A 19,161-nucleotide genomic window follows, 5' to 3' on the forward strand; every position below is an offset into this window, starting at 1 on the left:
AATATTCGAATATAATATCCTAAAACTAAACTACTAAAAGATAACTACCTACTATTGAAATGGGAATAAATACGCAAACTGATGAGAACCGGGAAGTACCGGTACCGGGTCTTCAGTACCGGTTCTTTCAGCACTATAAAATTCCCGGGAATTCCCGGGAATTTGAGAACCGGGAATGCATGCCCTAAGTGGGCCCCTTTAAACGCCATTACGCTTAAGCTTCCGATATGGTGGAGATGATGGGATGTTTGGATTCGTATCCAAACATCCCATCATCTCCACCATATCGGAAGCTTTTCAACCCCCGACGCAAAAAGAGGGTTGTTATATGTTTGAAACCGATGTCTGTCTGTCTGTCTGTGGCATCGTAGCTCTCCAAAGGATGTGGTAGAACTAGCTATGTTAGATAGAAACCGATCCAGCAATTTGAAGAGTATCAGCTCTTTTCCAAAATGAGAAGGCATTTTTGGCATAATAAAATTGATATTTTTGGGATATAGCGTAGCAGGCCTTTAATTTTTTTTAATTTAATAGGTAGTTGGGAGTTTTTTTTGTTGTCCCCTACACTTTTTTATTCAAATTTGGGTTTTTTTATGTTATTTCTACTCAGAATCACGAGCTCTTTCTATCATAATAGGAGAAAAAAAGTGTCCCAAAATTTCCATACATTTTTCGATCTTTCCATTCCGCGACCGCCATACAAAGTCTATGAAAAATGGTGACGTAATGGAAATAAAAACCTTAGGACACTTTTTTTCTCCTATTAGGATAGAAAGAGCTCGTGATTCTGAGTAAAAATAACAAAAAATCCCAAATTTGAAAAAAAGTGTAGGGTAGAACAAAAAAAAAACGCCCAGTTATCAGTGTTGTCATATCATTCTTAAATCTAATACAAGCGAATGCACAGTACACCCCAAAAATATATATAAGTACATAAGTATGTGGAAATAATGCATCATATCCGGTTTATATCGCAACCCCTTTATACTTTCGGAGGGATGTTAACAAAACATTCAGTGACCAAAGTCGGCAAAGTCATGTTGTTAAGTCGAAATTACTAGTTGCCAAGTAACCATTTTGATTAGTTAGGTAGGTACCTATGGCTTCAGTTTTTATCATACTGTATGATATAAGATTAAATAGAACTATCGTTTTAATCTTCAACATACAACTTTAAAGAAGTGGAAGGTTTGATTGAACATTCTTAAAAGTATTCGGCAAGAAAATTTGGTTTTATAGTCCATTTATTTGTGGCTTTCCATTAGAGAAGGGTCCTTACGCTTCACCTGCGATAAGGACCTTTTTATCAAGATTTCTATTGGAATTTCAGATGGAAACATTCTTATTGCACTTGAAGCAGGACCCTTCTGTAATGGAAAGGCACATTTTATGATGTCCACAGGAAAGACGCATAACCTTAACTCATTATAAAAACAGTTTTTGACCCACTCCTTAAGAACTCCTTAAGAAACTCTACCTTAAATTATATTAAGAACTGCGCTTTGTTTAATGATTTTAATGAACAAGTACATTCAGCTGCAAAAGTGTCAGCCATAATGTGGGTAGCTATGCATTTATAAAATGGGTATTTACTTTTGTAGCTCGCTGTACACTGGATTAAGTGCTCAATAATGTCTACATAAATCGTAATCTCCTAAGTTTTACGAACTAACACATATTTTCATCACTCGCTACAATAGAGTGTAATTCTAAATATATCCAGACATTACAAAATAGATACACCTATTATGCCTAGTGCTCGGCGCGTTCCAGTGATCTTTAGAGTATGCGGTCACAGACAAACATACATACACAATGTACAACATAGCAATGCGGAAATCTGTCCTTTTACCCGCTTTACAAGAGCATTGTTTACGAGTAGAATTTTACGATTTCAAAGAAATTTTTTGTACCTGTTCACTAACTTTCTGGCTTCTATTGAGTAACATGATAAAACAGACCATTAAACTCCTGCTTACGGCGTAATTAACATTATCTTCCATAATAATCAATTGTCACATTCCTACTAATAGATTAGTAAGTTACCAATGAGTTAAGTGATGATAGCAAAGCTTTCAATTATGAAATTCCTTAGCAATGGCGCTTAAACAACCGGTTGTTGGTTTCGACTAGGAAGATGTCTCAACAGGTTCATATAGCGTTCAAGCTCACTCTACACAGACTTTGCAATGACAAAGTGTACAGGTGTCACTATAATCGTCAAAAGGTCGTTCTACAAACGCAACAAATGGCGATTTTAGATGCTGGCTAAGTAGGAGCAACCGATTCAATTGATCGATCAAATGCCACAATGTGTCTCAAATCGCATATTATGATGGGTGAGTTTATTTTTATTAATTTAACACTTAAAATAAAAACTTATAAATACACAATTTGGCCTAGGTCGTGGTCGCTCGGTAGGGTACCCGGTACCCAGAGGGCTGGCCGCATTGCCCCGCGCTGGATGGCAATGCTGTTCCGGTGGGCAAAATATTGGCCAGCCCTCGGATCACCAGAAGCCTCTATAAGGCGCTTTGACAGCTCCTTATAGTAGAGGCTACGCGCGCTATAGGTCCCCACGGCCGGCGGCCCCAGGGTTTCCACCCCAAACGCCGCAAATATGTAGCTATACTACTAGTGTCGCATATTTGCGACGTTTGAGGCTTTCGGCTGATACGAGTATTTTGTTAGTGATCTTTGGAAGGGCCACTAATTAAATGGATTCCAAAGGTAGGGCCATCAAAGACATCATGTAAATGTTATGTAGGTAATTAGGTATGGGTTGTAGGATATTGTCTTTGATTTCAAATCGAAGGTATCTTGGTCAAAAGAAATATGTATCAGATAAACATTTAGATCTGAATTTAAAGTAGATGTGTGCCTTTCCATGTGTTGATAAAAAAAAAACCAAATTATGTAAAATGAGTTAAGTAGGTACACCTGTGAGTGATTTTAAAAATTGAGTCTGTAACACTCTTGCTGATTGAAAAATGGTTGAAGTGCAGATGTGTCTGTTTAGTAGGTAGACCAAAGAGTAGACTTAGAAAGAAGTTGAGGCAGACTTAGAAAAGTAATTTTGCTTTTCCTTGGCTTTGCAAAACTTTTCGTTCTTTGTATTTATTGATTGTGTAAAGCCATGTGCTAACTGCAATGTAAACATTGTAAAATAGCGAACTATTATGTTGCTATCTGATAATAGGTACCTATAATATTGTAAAAAACATTGGAAGCTTGTTGTCTCGTGCGATTTACCGCGTACCCGACCATTTGAACCCGCAGTTTTTGCGATCCCATTCAAATCATTCAATAACCGTCATGAGCAACCGTTAAACACCTGCCGCGACCAGCGGAGGGTAACACCGATAACCCCAACCGTAGAAATGAAATTATAAGACAAAATGCCAAAAAAACTGCGTAAGAATCCGACTACAGTTACGTCTAACGAACTTTATTAATTATACAAAATCCATAAAGCCGAAAAGCACCACGTTTATTTCGTACAGTTAGCCGTTGTGCAAGATAACCAGAATCGAGATAAGACTGTTTGCTCTTGGACGTCCCGTGGCAAGTCTGAACGTAATCTTTATACGCGTTAAAGTGCTGAACGTGAATATAACCAGTTTCGGAGCGTTCTTAACGGTTAAGGCGCCGCCGCTTGACGGATGATTGAATTTTTTGAAGACTCACCTTCCGTTGGGGGCCGATGGGGAGTGCACCAGCTTCACTGCGAACAGGAACTGAATAGCACACACGAGAAGACAGCACAGGTTCAGAGAGAGCGTCAACGCACACAGAGCTAACGTCACTTCGTACACAACCGCGAACTCTTCGGGAGCACTCGTGGCCGGCGCGGATATCTTCAGAAGGAACAGCAGCGCCAGCAAGGCTAACAGGAGACTGACGAGGCAGAGGAGAGCCAAGGAAGTGAGCGCTTCTTCGGTCGCCGCTCTGATGCTCCTCGATTTCCCGATCGTTGAAGTCCTTGCTCCATTCACGTTTCCATTGGCTATCTTTGGCGGAGACGCGACAGGAACGGGAGACAGGACGGGCACGCTCGGGTTCGGCTGCCCGCCCGGGCTGACGCTCGCCGAGGTGCCTCCGACGGAATGCTTGGAGGAATCCAAGGTGGAGACGTTGAGGGGTAAATGATGGTGCGGCCGCCGAGGCATGTTCTGATAGCGTTGGTCGGCATCGTTCGCCGCCGGCGGCCGCTGAGCATGCTTCAACATGTCGCGGTTAGGCCGCTGGCCATACCGCGGACCTGTTCGCGGGCATAGCAACCGGCTGTGTGTGGCGGCGGGCGTGCGTCTCGCCGGCAGTCGCGAGCTTACTGAGCGGTCGGGGAGCCCCTCTCTTACCTGCGCGTAATTATGTCAGTTACAGTGCAGGCGCAGGGTGCACTCGGATCCTCAGGAGCATACAATGGTTACCAAAACAAAATAACTCTCAATACATTGTTTACAACAAGTTACTGTTAATTGTTTGTAATTTGAGGATTGTTTCGAGTTGTTTATAATAATGGAATTCGTAAATATTGTAAAAAGACGGTTGGAGTGTTTTTGAATATGAAGGAGTGTTTATATATTTTTACATGCCAATGGCTTTAGTCTTCTCCTGCTATCCGACTCTACCACTTTTTTATTGCCGTGTAAAGCGTAACTTTTTCAGCATTTGTGTCTAAAACATGTTAGTTTTCAATGTTTTTCTTTCGTACTTCCGGAAACATAGTACGAGAAGCTGACTAAAAAAATATTTACCCGTTTAAAAAAGCTTACAATCATAATAGCGTCAAATTACCTAGGTTACATTATAAGATTTATAAGTTATAAACAAACTAAACAAAACGAATATTTCCATAATTACCTAATACAACTTCGCGTTGCTCAGACCTAATAATGGTAGGTGTACCTACCTTATTAGGTAGTAGGAGACATGAGTAATGGCCGTTCCTAAGTTGAAAAGTTAGCGCTACTAAGGGAAATGATAACGTAGGAATTTGCACTTTGTACCATCGTCTGAAATAGGTGTGGATATCTCAGAGTATAGCATCCTTCCATGCCATTTGTATATTAAGCCTTAGTTCCATCCATGGTTTGGCTTAAAACGTTTGCAGTGTCAAAATAAAACTTCTCCACCATATTCCTTTGGACACATTTTTGACAAAGTGTTTCGACTCATAGGAAATATTATATTTTAATATAATTGCCGTAAAAACCTAGCTGCACCATTAGACAGGAAGCTTTGACACATGCCTCGGCCCGTGCCACCACCTGCCACAGGTGTTCTGTAAAAACTGCAACACATGGACAATGCACAATTTGTATGCTTCTTTTTTGTCTACAAGTGCTTATGATCGTGTGTCTACTTTAGGAATTAATTTAATTTATATTTAATATTAAAGCTTTTAATTTAAACAGAGGAATGTCTTGTAATCTTTTACCTTTACACGAGCAATTCTTGTAGGTATATTTATAATGTACCTATATTGATTTATATATTTTGAAGGATCTCGGAAACGGCTCTAACGATTTCAATGAAATTTGCTATAAGTATGGGGGGTTTTCGGGGACGATAAATCGGTCGTCATCCCTTCGACAGATATTCAAATTTAATGTATTTTGTTTTAATGTAATTGTGTAATACGTGAGTACCTAATGGTCGGCTTTTGCCGATTCCGCGTCGATATATCTGGGGAGACCCTAACCGTAAAAAAGTGTTTGACCCACGTGTGGTCTGAATAAACGACAAGGGGTCGTTGGTCGTCTTTAAGCAACGGAAGGAAGCCCTGTAGTCTTTCTCAGTCAAGTTACAAGGATATCCGGCCACATTCGTTCAAACCGCATAACTTGAGAAGGCGATCAGAACCTAAATTCGACTTTGTATTCTGTCAGCTCATGATATACTGGTACAGTCAAGTGTAAAAATATGGGTGCATTAGTGCATACAACTTACCTACTCAAAAACATGTCCCACAGTGCTTCGTTCGCTGACATACGACATACATATTTACATATATGGGACATACATATTTTGAGTGATATTTTTACACTTGACTGTACTATAGTCAAAAAAAGAATTTAGTTTCCGTACTTTTTCGTACTTTGTCACAGTACAAAAAAAATCGGTTTAAGAATTACTTATACAGTTGTAAGTGTTAGCGCCTCTTTAAGTTAACAAATAAAATACCTACCTGTGTTAAGAGGCACCGGTCTTCCTTTAATTGGTATCTAATTTAACAATATTTTTTTTAATTAAAATAGAAATTTAAAGAAAAAATATGAACACATCAGAGAATAACAAAAGTAATTAGTTATAGTTTAATTTAACCCAATGAGAAAATGGACTTGCAAGATCAGTATGCAATTGTCGCTACTATACTGTATATTGTCACAGTGACAAGGTACGAAATGGTGCTGAAATTAATTTTCGTGGCCGTTATTCAAAACTAGGTACCTACCTGCTTTATCACTATCACACCGGATGAACAGCAGTCGTTAACTGACTATTAGGTAGGTGAGGGTGGGGAGGGTCGATCCCTAGGGGACACTTGGTAAACTTCATTTTTAATCAAACCAAACGAGATACAATTTTTTGCGCTGGTAACACTCATTCATTCGTTCCTAACTTCACGTTCTGTCATGGCACTGTATCGGAAAAGTCAGTGGTTCAAAAATGGCGGACGGTGAAAGATTTTCTGCGTACTATATTCAATTTTCGGTAAGCTTTAACTGGATTTATTTTATAATATGAGATGGAAATGATGTTAGTGAGTGTGCTTATTTTATTTGTTGTTTATTGAAGTGATGATTAACTTGGATTACATTGATATACGCGAACACATGTTTCGAGTACGGCACGTTTTATAATCTTACTATGTATGGGGAGACTTTGTCTTTTTCTTCAGAGGAGATATGATTCCGGGATCATGTCACCCCCAAAGCGATCAAGTATACATTGTAATAAATTTACTTTCAAAATGATTCATAGAGCTATCATAAATATTTTCTTTTCTTTAGTAAATCATGCCGCGAAAGGTTTTTGACTCATTATTGTTTATTAAAACGGAATTTAATGGCGTATAATTCAGTTTTTAATTATACAACCGACTCCGAAAACGGAATTATCCCCGTGGCTTTTGAAAAGACTGACTAAAGTTGACATCAACATTTTACGAACTACCCGTACTTGGTCTTTTTTATCAAGTTAAACGTTTTACACACAGGGGATGTTACTCGGTCGACAAAAAACACTTATAACGGTATTTGGTTTTCAACCGGCGATATTTGTTTTTATGGATGAAATGCTATTTCAATGGCTTTCCGACCTTATGTACTATAGAACCGACGGTCCATAGAAAGGATTTTAGGATTATGCAGCTCAAACATCGTCCTCGAAACGTGAGCAGTAAATTTCTAAACTTATTTATTATAGTAAACAATAACGACCAGTGATGGGTAAAAAAATTAAAATTGCTGTAGGTATCTGACGCTAAAAATACCTTCATAAGAACTTTAAAAAAATTAGCTTGTTACAAGAAATTTTATGTTAATAACTTAGATTGTTGTTTTATTTAACTTTTTTTTTGTACAAAAATTGATTCCCTATTTTATGTTGTTTTATGGATAATACGATTACATTGTTTTTTAAAAGTATAAGATTATGGATTCATATGTGTTTGATATCTTCATTCATTAATTTTCTGTAGATAAAGTGAAAAAATTAATGTAGATACTACCCTCGAAATATGACATTGCCACTTAAAATCTTTTTACCAAGTGTCCCCAAATCTGGAAGACTTGATCCCTTCGGCTTAGACATCTGATTACCGGAAATACAACTTCAAAGCATGGAAGATGCAATATATATATGTTTGCTGTGTATTTTACAAATTATAGATGCATTGCTAATAGCGATCCGAGTTATATCATCAATGAGAATCTGGTATGGGGAGACATGGTAAAAATATGTTTACCATGTGTCCCAAGAACCAGGGTCACTTGATCCCCCTAGGATCAAGGCTCCCGACCAGGGGTAAACAAGTCTCCCTTACATAGGGGACACATGGTAAAAGTCAACAGTATGGGGTTTCATTAAATAATGATCTAATTTATTGCACAAATCTGTTCTAATTGAAACTATTAATGAAGAGATAAATTCTGAGTCGTATGGTCTATAAAGTTTTTCAATACTACAAATAGTTAAGAAAATGTATGCTAAAAACAAAAGGGGTGATCAACCCTCCCCAGTTTCCCCTAAGTATAACAACAATGTTTGTATGAAAATGTTAGCGACAGAGGCCTTCAGAACAGAAATAAGGACGTTGTCCGACGTGATTGAAAAACTTGCATCTTTTGTAGTGTGACCATGATTTCATACAAATAGAAATACACTAATTTGCACAAATAAAACATAACAGACATGTATACATTGACATCACAACAGGTGGTCGTATATATAAAAAGAGATTCGTCTCAAGTCTAAACAATCTAGGTATTTATTACAATTACCTACGAGTATAAGTATTATCAAAAAATATAAATTCACTGATTTATGTACCTACACTAAGTTATTTTTATAAATAAAGACAGAAATAAGTAAAGAAGGCGAATTCGTTTGTAATAAATTTACAAATATAATAAAACGATTGCCATCAAGGTTTCTTTGTGCGGTACATAAACGTAATGTCCGTGACCGAGATGAGGTGCGATTGAATATATTAGGTAAACAATCAACTAATGATGTAATGATTATTTCATTGTCACTGTTTAAAACTGGTTTTTAAAAAAGCGATACCGCACAGCAATATCACAAGTCGCAAGAAATCGTACTTACCAATAAAATATAAAAACGTTTATTACAAACATTTTGTCAGTTATTTTGTAAATTTACCCTTTGCTTTATATTTTGAACTGAATAATTCTGTAGTCAGGCCTTTTTTTCGAATAATGCCCAGGAGAAAAAACAATATTAAAAAAATTTACTTCTGACATGGCGATGTCCTACACCTAATAGAGTCAGACCAAGAAAAGTCTGCAGCGGATTTGATAGCCCACGCAGTGCAAGTGTTATTTACACGTCATAATTTCATAGAAGTTTGACGTTTAAAATAACACTGGCACTGCGAGGGCTGTCAAATCCGCTGCAGACTTTTCTTGGTCTGACTCTACCTACCTACTTAACTGTTAGAAAAATATAAAGTAGTAGCTTAGCTTAGGAGATACTAAAATAAAAGTTTTATTGGCCTATTTACTAGTTACTTAAATGATCCTTCTTTTGTGCTAAAATTACAGATCGCTTTGACAAATTGCCATTTTAGTGTCTGGAATATAAAAACAAGTGTTCCGTGAACAAAGTTTTGTACGGAACACTTACAAGTACATACCTATTAAATATTCGAATTGAAATTACGAATGTGCTCGGAATCCGGTAATATCCGGAATTTTCTTTAATGGGTCTTGTTTGTGGTCACCCCGGAGGCGGCCCGTTGTGCGCAAGAATGTTGCGAATCTAGTCGGCGGCTACGCAAGCTACGGACTTGGGAAGTTGGGATGCTTATTTGGCTCATAAAAACAAAACATAGAACAAAAAATGGGATTATTCCCACGATTTACCGCGAAGTTGTTACCAGCGGGGCTACCGCGAAAACCGAAATTCGCAAATTGCGGGATCTTTCTTTTTTACTCCAATGAAGGCGTAATTAGAGTGACAGAGCAAATGCCCGCAATTTGCGAACTTTGCGCGAAGATTTTCGCGGTTATAATATATCTCTGTATTTTTGCATTAAAACTGACATTTTTAGGTCACCTGTCGCCACCCTCCAGTGGTAACAACTGAGCAAAAATAATCCCACTAGAGTCAGACCAAGACAATTCTGCAACGATTTTGATAGCACACGCAGTGTACGTGTTATTTTAAACGTCAAACTTCTATGAAATTATGACGTAGGTACCGTACCTATAAAATAACATTTGCACTGCGTGTGCTATCAAAATCGTTGCAGACTTTATCTTGGTCTAACTCTAGTTACCACCAACTCACTTATGGTTTTGTTAAGTTTCGTATTAGCCAAAATCAAAAATCAGGTAGGCTTTATAATTCTTAACCTTTGACTTATGACTCATTAAATTATGACGTTGTCTTGTAGATGTTTTTTTCTTTCATAATTATAATATGTACTATTTTTCACACAGCTGTCATCTCAATAGATATTTTACATATTTTGCGTTTTATATTAAGCTTATGAATTGTATGGATATGATAGCTGACACAGCAGCAGTAGCCAAGCTGTATGAAAAATACTATCTTTTAAATCTTAAGTCCGCAGTTTTCGCAGTTATTTCGTAGTAGAGGTTAACCGCACGTTCTTAGTAGAAGATACTTACATTTATTTTAATTACCGCGTAAAATAGCCGTATGAGTGCAAGTTTAAGGTCTCGGCTACCATTTTTGTCTCTTTCTTTTAGAAGATAGAATGGTTACATATGTCTGAGAGGGACATATAGAGGTCTATATCGGGAACCCAGAAATTTCATCGAAATCGTTGGAGCCGTTTCCGAGATCCCCGAAATATATAAATATAATATACAAAAAATGCTCGTTATACGATGGTATACGATGAGTGAAAATCGTGCTAGTTAAAATCAACAACGAGAAAGAGTAGATTGTTAACCAAGGGGTGAAAGGCACTCATTTCTGACGAGGTAGTTTGGTGCTCAAATGCAATGAGAGCGCCAATAGTCCGAGGCTGAAATTATGCCTTTTACCGGAGTTAAACACTTACACTTTTGTTTAGAATACGAGGAAAGTAAAATGCAGGTAAAATAATCGTTATTTATGGAATAGGGAGTTAAAAATCAGAATGGAAATTGTATAACAAATACATTTAAAACCAACCACACCACCAACATTTAAAATCATTTTCGATTGTTTATCTTAAAAAAATCGCACTTGGAAAGTTAAATGCTCTAGTGCAGAAACGTATCATTTTCTGCACATCACCTTTTAGAACAACAATGACCCTCTTTCAGAGCATGAGAAATGAAAAAAAAACACAGCCCGACGCCCCGCTGCACGCCCCGCCGAACGCTCCGCTTCGAGCGTCTACTCGAGCTCACGCGTGATGTGAGCAGCGTGCACTAAGGCCGCTCCTATACGCTTGCATTTGTTTAACATGCACGCCGCACGCCCCGCCCCGCTGCACGCCCAACTCGAGCGTCCACTCAGGCCTTACACTAAGAGCAAACGCTAGGGAAATGATCTATGGTGAATTTTAATATGCTGACAACCATGAATGTACGCACTACAAAACAATTCATATCATCGCGCTATCACATTATTCTCCAATTGTGATAACTTTCGATCACTTAGGTACTGACCCTGGGGTCAATCGAGATAAAGCTTGAGTCAGTTGTGTTGTGTAGTCGCTATAAGTGCACGGCTCCACAAATATGTCGTAAGTCTTTTTAATCATTATTACCTAATATTCCTTGCTTTAATTTTACTTTATTGACCCGAGCGGAGCCGATTTTTTTTCCCAGCAGTTACCACTGGTAAAAGGTGGAAAAAATCCCCAGTAGTTACTTACCAGTCTTACCACTGGTAACTATTGGGAATAACCCAGTAAAAAATGCTTTCGTATGTCCGTCTGTTCCAATCTACAGCTCATTTCCTCGATTCTCGTGTAATGTTGTGAATAATTTCAATATACATATTTCATATCAAAAAAGTTCAGAATGTCGTGTGTCCAAAATTTGTGATGATGGAATTGTGGGTGATTTTCGGAATTAATCAATATTTTAAAGTAGTCGGAATTACCCGAATACATGTAGGTATATTTTTCCAATTCCTTTAGGATCATTTTCAAAATGGAGGAGCCATTGGGTGTTTCACCAGGTCACAGAGCCACTAGTAGATATTAAACAGCTAATTTATTTTTTATACTCGATGGTTAGGATGAATTTATAAGTTTAACAAAAAATAAAATCCGGCCAAGTGCGAGTCGGACTCGCGTTCCAAGGATTCCGTACATTAAGTCCGACTCATGCTTAACTGCACATTTCTAATGTTTTCCTGTCATCCATAGGTAAAGAACTATTTATTTTGTGTATTTTTTTCAAAATTTTTGACCCATTAGTTTCGGAGATAAAGGGGGGAATGGTCGGACAGACAGACGAACGAGTGATCCTAATAAGGGGTTCCGTTTTTTCCTTTTGAAGTACGGAACCCTAAAACGCCAAATCCCGGAAGATTGTATTGAAATGATACCTGTCATGTCAGCGTACCCATCGAGTATAAAAATACTAACTCCCTAACTACCTATTCCTAACCTATACCTATACTAACTTATCTATTCTGTGGTACCTAACCTTGACTGTGCGTTCCTATTCATTCGCGTAATAATCTAAAGATCGTAATGTTCGCGATATATTTTTAGGTTAGTTTGGTTATTTGGAAACTGAAAAGTATTTTTGTTTCCGTACGTCAACTGTTTTATTTCAGTGTTTATATTTTCAAAGTTTCTAGTATTTTGTTGGTTATACTGCATTGTAAGTAAGTAGCTACTTATATTTATTATTATCATACAATACAATATGATTATTTAGGTACTTACCTATCTTATAACAATCAGTTACTCTACTTACTCTTAGGTCCAATTGCACCATCCCACTAAGTGTCAAATTGTACTGGTAACCATGGTAACTCCAGGTTTAATCGGTTAACCCCGGGTTAGTGGAATGGTGCAAGTGGGCTTTATTATGTGGTAAGCGGTATTGACTTAATAAGTGTTTATGCTTATTATAGGATTTCTTCCAAATTTTGTACCTACACATACACAACTTTTGATAACAGTCTTATCACTTGGAGTCCACGCATTTCGTCGCGCGCTGTACGTAGGGTTGCCAGATCGAAAGGCGCTATTATCGGGAAAAAATATAAAATTTTCGGGATTTTGAGACTTAAGTCGGGAAAAAAAAACATTCAAATTAAAGTAATTGTATTAAAAACAACGATATTTTACATTATTGGCACTACGTCAGCTGCTCTGCCCATAGACGTTTTTATAACGCTGACGCGCTCGACACGGGTCGCTCGCTCGCTCGACGACAGTTCGGAACTTGAAATTATTGTTTTATAACGTGCAGCTGTTTTTCGGGACAATTTCCACTTTGTCGGGAATCGGGAACACATGCTAAAAATCGGGAGAATCCCGCCAAATCCCGACCATCTGGCAACCCTAGCTGTATGCAGGGCGCTACACATTAAAAAAAATCGTATTTTTACAGACAACTCATGGACGTAGTGGTGGTAGGCTGCGGCGCATCAGGGATAGCCGCTATACGGCGTCTCCACGATGCCGGGCTGAAAGTTCTGGGGCTAGAGGCCGCTGACAGGATCGGGGGCAGAATCAACTCCGTCCAGTTTGGAGACGGGAAGGTGGACCTAGGGGCTGCTTGGTAAGTGTGTGCAGGACGAGTATAGGGTCTGCTTAAGTAGCATACCCAACTAACAATTATAAGATAAGATAAGATAAGATAAAGTTTATTGAGTTCAACGTTCAAAAAGTTACATCACATACATAATTTCTTAAGATATGTTACATTCTGTCCAAGATCTTTCGCTGATACTTAAATTAGGTATAAACCTGAGCTATAATTTTGAGGCAGAATGAAGTTATATATTAGTAGGTCAAAGAACAGCCGTTGTTCTGGATTACGGTTTCAGACGACAGTCATACGTAGGTAGTGGTAGTATGAGCGCGAAGGTGCTGGGGCTAGAAGCTGGTGCTTTCGGCGCGGTAGCAGGTCACAGATCCGCTGTTGCTATCTCTCAAGGGCTCAAGGAATACGGTGTCAGACCAGTCATAATATACGGAGCAGGCTCATGAGTAGCCGCCAATGTTGGCCGAACGTTAATAGCAATTGACCATTATCCAGTACAAATTGAACCGTAAACCGTAACGGACGGTTACAGTTTACGGTTTAATTTGTAATGGTTAATGGTCAAAAATGGTCAATTGCATTAACGTTTTGGCAAACACTGGGTATCCGCTCTACGGCGTTTGCAGTCTCCATAACGCACGGCTGAAAGTGCTGGGGCTAGATGCCGTAGACAGGATCAGGGGTAGAATCAACTCTGTCCAGTTCGAAGAGCGGAAAGTGTACCGTGGTGCTGCTTGGTAAGCGTTTCGTCACATATACCTACTAAGTGGGTGTTTTTCGTGCTTTAATGTTGATCTGGAGTTACGCAAGTCACTTTCCAACACAATGCCAAATGAACAGGTTTTATATTGTTTACTTAGTACCTACTGTTTGGTCTTTACTTCTTTAGTCTGATAGCATGCGGTAGGCTTAGAAAAAAACAAAATCCTGTTTTTTGCCAAGGAAACATTCATATTTGCGCTCCAACTGAATGTCTTATTTTCTAATTCTAGGTGCCATGGTGAAAAAGACAATCTAGTGTTCGAGCTAGCCAACCCATTGGGTCTACTAGGCCGGCCAGAGCCAGATAACAAATGGGTCCTTCTGTCAAACGGGGATCTGGTGCCAAACGATAAAGCCGAGGATATCATCGACGCCTTTAATGAGGAAGTGGCGAAAGCGGATAAGAACAGTGAGAAGGGGATTGCTGAATGTGTGAGGAATGCGTAAGTTGAATTTATAGCTGTATAATTTAAGTTAAGGAAAATTCGTACGGAAAGACTAGAACTCGCAATTCTTGGATTTTTTACCAGACAGAGGGATCAGGGAGTTCCATTGGTTCTGATTAATCTGATAAATAGTCGTAGTAGATTCTATTGATCATCAGATCTGAGTTTATTAAAGCTACAGACCATCAACAGGCTCAGGCCTCTGGAATTCTTTTAGTAATGTTAAGTCAGGACCTCAGGACCACAAGGTAGAAAGATCTAACTAATTAATCTAGGTAATTATTTTTGCAAGCTTCTAATTTCATATCTTTCACAGTGCCAAATCAAACACAACTCTAAAGAAGGATCCAAAACTGACCAACATGTTCCTGGAGTGGTATGAAAGAAACAGTCATCTGGGAGGCCAGAAGGACCCAAAGCAAGGGAAGTCACTGAAGGGGTTGGAGGAGTTTTGGAATTCTGAAGGGGAGTTCATGCTCCATTGGAAGGGAAGGGGGTACGTTACCATATTGGATGTGCTTTTGGTAAGTATTTCCAAAAAATATCATGACAAAGGGCTATAAATCTTTCAACAAATCGCATATTTTCGATCAAATCGATTTCGGTCAATTGCGACTTTAATAACGTACAAGGCTGAGTGAATTAGCGACTTAACGTTATTTTGTCTACTCGTAAAAACAAATAAAAAAAATGTGGTCCAGTAAAATTGCTATGAGTCTGTTCGGAAAGAAAAGAGTCGTGGAATGTATTTGGCCCCATACATTCCACAACTCCTTTCCGTCCGCAAAGACTCTATTACAATAAGGATATTCGTATTGACAGAACAAATACCCAGACCCGTCAAAGGCGATTCCCGTCAACATCCTGCTAAACAAAGAGGTGGAGAGCATCAAGTGGAGCAGCAGCCAAGGGGACTCTGGCAGCCCTCTGGTCCACGTCAAGTGCAAAGATCGAAGCTTGTACGCTGCTAAGAGTGTCATTGTCACTGTTTCTATCGGAGTTTTAAAGGAGAGGTAAGTTATTGTCATCATCCTAGCTTTGTCCCGGCACTCCCGGCATTTTGCTAAGGCTAAGGAGGCTTAGGGAGCTTGGGGTCCGCTCGGCAATATGATCTCAAGAATTAACAGTTGATACAGGCACTCATTAATGCGAAAGCGACTGACATCTAACCTTCCAACTCTTCCAAGCCAGACGGGGAAGTTTGCCTTATTTGATCTGTTCCAGTTTCCTCATGATGTCTTCAACTTAGATAGAGTTTCCTCATGATGTCTTCAACTTAGATAGTAGGCAAAAAAAATTGTCGTCGATTTTTTTCTGCAAAATTGCAGACAAGTTGGATGACAGGAGAACATGACTGGTCGTTGTGGAGGTCTTTAAAAAAGGCCTAAGTTCAATCAACGTCTTCGGCTGATATAATGATGATGATAAATATATTTTACCTTAGGTACTTATATATTATTTTCCAGGCATTCGCAACTCTTTAACCCGCCATTACCCGCCGAAAAAGTCAACACAATAAACAACCTACAATTCTGCGTTCTCGGCAAAATCTACATCGAGTTCGAGAAGCCTTGGTGGCCGAAATCACCTGCCAACTTCACTCTCCTCTGGCAAGAAGAAGATAAGAAGAAATTCTCTAAAGAAGACAAGTGGATCACGGAGATCTTTGGATTCATAACGGTGGAGAATCAGCCTAATGTGTTGCTGGCGTGGATATATGGAGAAGGTGCTGAGGAGATGGAGCAGGTCAGCTTGGAAGGGGTGAAGGCTGGAGTGGAAAAGTTGCTGGATATTGTGAGAAGGCAGTTCGAAGTGACGCCGGTTAAGAATATTATAAGGTAAGAGCTAAAGGCAGACCTCCTGTGGCCATTTCAATTATGTCGGAGGGGTGCTGACCTGCAGCGAGTGTGGTCGCACATTCGCTGTAAAAATGGCTGTTAGTCACCTGAGAGCGCACCAGCGACGCTCTCAGCGGTAGAACGCAGTCGCTGTGGCCGAAATCGGCTAGATGATAATGATGATTCGACTGACATAGAATAGTCATAGACAGAACTAAGTTTTTATTTCTAATTTTGTCTTACTGTACCCGAAAGTATGTAAAGATTGATGGAACATATGTCCACAATCAAGTATTCAAGTTGATACAGCCATTTTACCTACTACAAAGCGAACCTCGAAATCTTGAAAAAAAAAACGAACAGACTACCAATTACTCAATGTCAAAAAACAAAAATTTAGGACAGCAAATCATGTTGTACTCTTCACTGCAGAGTTGGAAGACGCGTTCTCTTTCTCGATCTTTTGCCTATTCCTTTAGCCTCGTGCCACCCACCATACAAAATTACCTATAGCCAAGGAAGTTTGAATCTTGTTGTATTTTCAATTGGGTTGAATTTCATTTGTTCGATAAATTTACGAGACAAAGTAAATGCTACCTACTTTGTTATTAATTAAGGTTGACATTCCATCAACTGAGTGTACATCCTAATGTACATTGGGCGGCACGAGGTTAAGACTGCTCGGAGCATTCGTGAGCCGAACGCACCCAAACAGATGTCATTGTTTTTTTTTTTTTCAGAACGCAATGGGCTTCAAATCCCCTAACCAGAGGCGCGTACGCCTACCGCAGTGTTGCCAACGAACAAAATGGCGGCAGCGCCATAACGTTGAGCGAACCTCTTTACCACAACAACAACTTCCCTATCGTGTGCTTCGCGGGTGAAGCCACGTCGCACCATAGACACACCGCGGTCCATGGCGCCATAGAGGCGGGATTCAGAGAGGCTGACAGGTTGATAGAGAGTTTGAAGAAATAAAAATATTGTCTATTGTTTGTTTTATTTTTTTTTAAATAGTAGACTGTTAAGTGGAGTCCAGACGAGACAATTTTTCGCCAATCTGATGAAATTGTCCGATCGAATCAGGCCGTGCGGACGCAAACGCCAATTTGATTCCCCGATCAAATCAGCAGGTGCGGACACAAAAATGCCACTTTTCGAAGTTAGTATCTATGGAAAGCAAATTGGTGATTAAATTGTGTACGTGTGGACGCTAGATGAGATTGGCGCCTATTATTTTCCTGATCAAATCAGTCGATTTGCCCAGCTCGTCTGGTTTACGGTTTTATAGTTAGAAAAATGTATGGTAACATTTAGGTTTACAAAAATCACCACATCGCATAAAGTGCGTAATTAAACTAAGCATCTTTTATGGGACTCTGAGTTCGCTTTGGCAGACTAACCCCAAGAATGTAGTGTACATTCGTTGAGCGAACCTCTTTACCACAGCAACAACTTCCCTATCGTGTGCTTCGCGGGTGAAGCCACGTCGCACCATAGACACACCGCGGTCCATGGCGCCATAGAGGCGGGATTCAGAGAGGCTGACAGGTTGATAGAGAGTTTGAAGAAATAAAATATTGTCTATTGTTTGTTTTATTTTTTTTTAATAGTAGACTGTTAAGTGGAGTCCAGACGAGACAATTTTTCGCCAATCTGATGAAATTGTCCGATCGAATCAGGCCGTTCGGACGCAAACGCCAATTTGATTCCCCGATCAAATCAGCAGGTGCGGACACAAAAATGCCAATTTTCAAAGTCTATGGAATGCAAATTGGTGATTAAATTGTGTACGTGTGGACGCTAGATGAGATTGGCGCCTATTATTTTCCTGATCAAATCGGTCGATTTGCCCAGCTCGTCTGGTTTACGGTTTTGTAGTTAGAAAAATGTATGGTAACATTTAGGTTTACAAAAATCACCACATCGCATAAAGTGCGTAATTAAACTAAGCATCTTTTATGGGACTCAGAGTTCGCTTTGGTAACCTAATCCCAAGAATGTATTGTACATTCGTTGAGCGAACCTCTTTATCACAGCAACAACTTCCCTATTGTATATTATGCTTCGCGGGTGTAGCCACGTCGCACCATAGACACACCGCGGTCCATGGCGCCATAGAGGCGGGATTCAGAGAGGCTGACAGGTTGATAGAGTTTGAAGAAATAAAAATATTGTCTATTGTTTGTTTTATTTTTTTCGTAGTAGACTGTTTTACTTAGAAAAAATAATGGTAACATAATTAGGTTAACAAAAATCACCACATCGCATTAAGTGCGTATAAGAAACTAAAGGAACTTAGAGTTTGCTTTGGCAACCTAACCCCAAGAAAGTACAATGTTATGTCATTATAAATGATGTAGTTAGCCTAAGCTAACTCTTTTTTTTTATGATATAGGAGGCAAACGAATGTATTGTACATTCGTTGAGCGAACCTCTTTATCACAGCAACAACTTCCCTATTGTATATTATGCTTCGCGGGTGTAGCCACGTCGCACCATAGACACACCGCGGTCCATGGCGCCATAGAGGCGGGATTCAGAGAGGCTGACAGGTTAATAGAGAGTTTGAAGAAATAAAATATTGTCTATTGTTTGTTTTATTTTTTTCGGAGTAGTAGACTGTTTTTTACTTTAAAAAAATAATGGTAACATAATTAGGTTAACAAAAATCAC

General features: G+C 39.2%; 2 protein-coding genes and 1 long non-coding RNA gene across 3 annotated transcripts in view; 1 reads left to right on the forward strand and 2 right to left on the reverse strand.

Annotated features, from left to right (window-relative positions):
• Positions 1–4,341, reverse strand: part of LOC134656268 (uncharacterized) — a 35,811-nt gene extending 31,470 nt beyond the window's left edge. Inside the window, exon 1 of the mRNA XM_063511786.1 lies at positions 3,688–4,341. Coding sequence (XP_063367856.1) covers positions 3,688–4,229 — 542 coding nt within the window. The 5' untranslated portion in view covers positions 4,230–4,341. The remainder of the gene's footprint in view (positions 1–3,687) is intronic.
• Positions 1–19,161, reverse strand: part of LOC134656295 (uncharacterized) — a 551,434-nt gene that overhangs the window by 37,979 nt on the left and 494,294 nt on the right. The window lies entirely within an intron of this gene.
• Positions 11,392–17,476, forward strand: LOC134656225 (spermine oxidase-like). Its single transcript, XM_063511726.1, has 7 exons — positions 11,392–11,452; positions 13,284–13,454; positions 14,432–14,644; positions 14,964–15,171; positions 15,470–15,660; positions 16,114–16,485; positions 17,226–17,476. Exons 1-7 carry the CDS (start codon positions 11,448–11,450, stop codon positions 17,461–17,463), a joined length of 1,398 nt encoding a protein of 465 aa, XP_063367796.1. The 5' UTR covers positions 11,392–11,447; the 3' UTR covers positions 17,464–17,476.

Source organism: Cydia amplana, chromosome 18 (assembly GCF_948474715.1).
Source record: "Cydia amplana chromosome 18, ilCydAmpl1.1, whole genome shotgun sequence".
Lineage (NCBI taxonomy): Eukaryota > Metazoa > Arthropoda > Insecta > Lepidoptera > Tortricidae > Cydia > Cydia amplana.

What these genes read in the sequence shown, in the direction of transcription:
- LOC134656225 (XM_063511726.1), top strand. An exon ending in ATCGGAGTTTTAAAGGAGAG is followed by an intron (nt 15,661 to 16,113) that starts GTAAGTTATTGT and finishes ATTATTTTCCAG; the next exon opens with GCATTCGCAACTCTTTAACC. An exon ending in CCGGTTAAGAATATTATAAG is followed by an intron (nt 16,486 to 17,225) that starts GTAAGAGCTAAA and finishes TTTTTTTTTCAG; the next exon opens with AACGCAATGGGCTTCAAATC.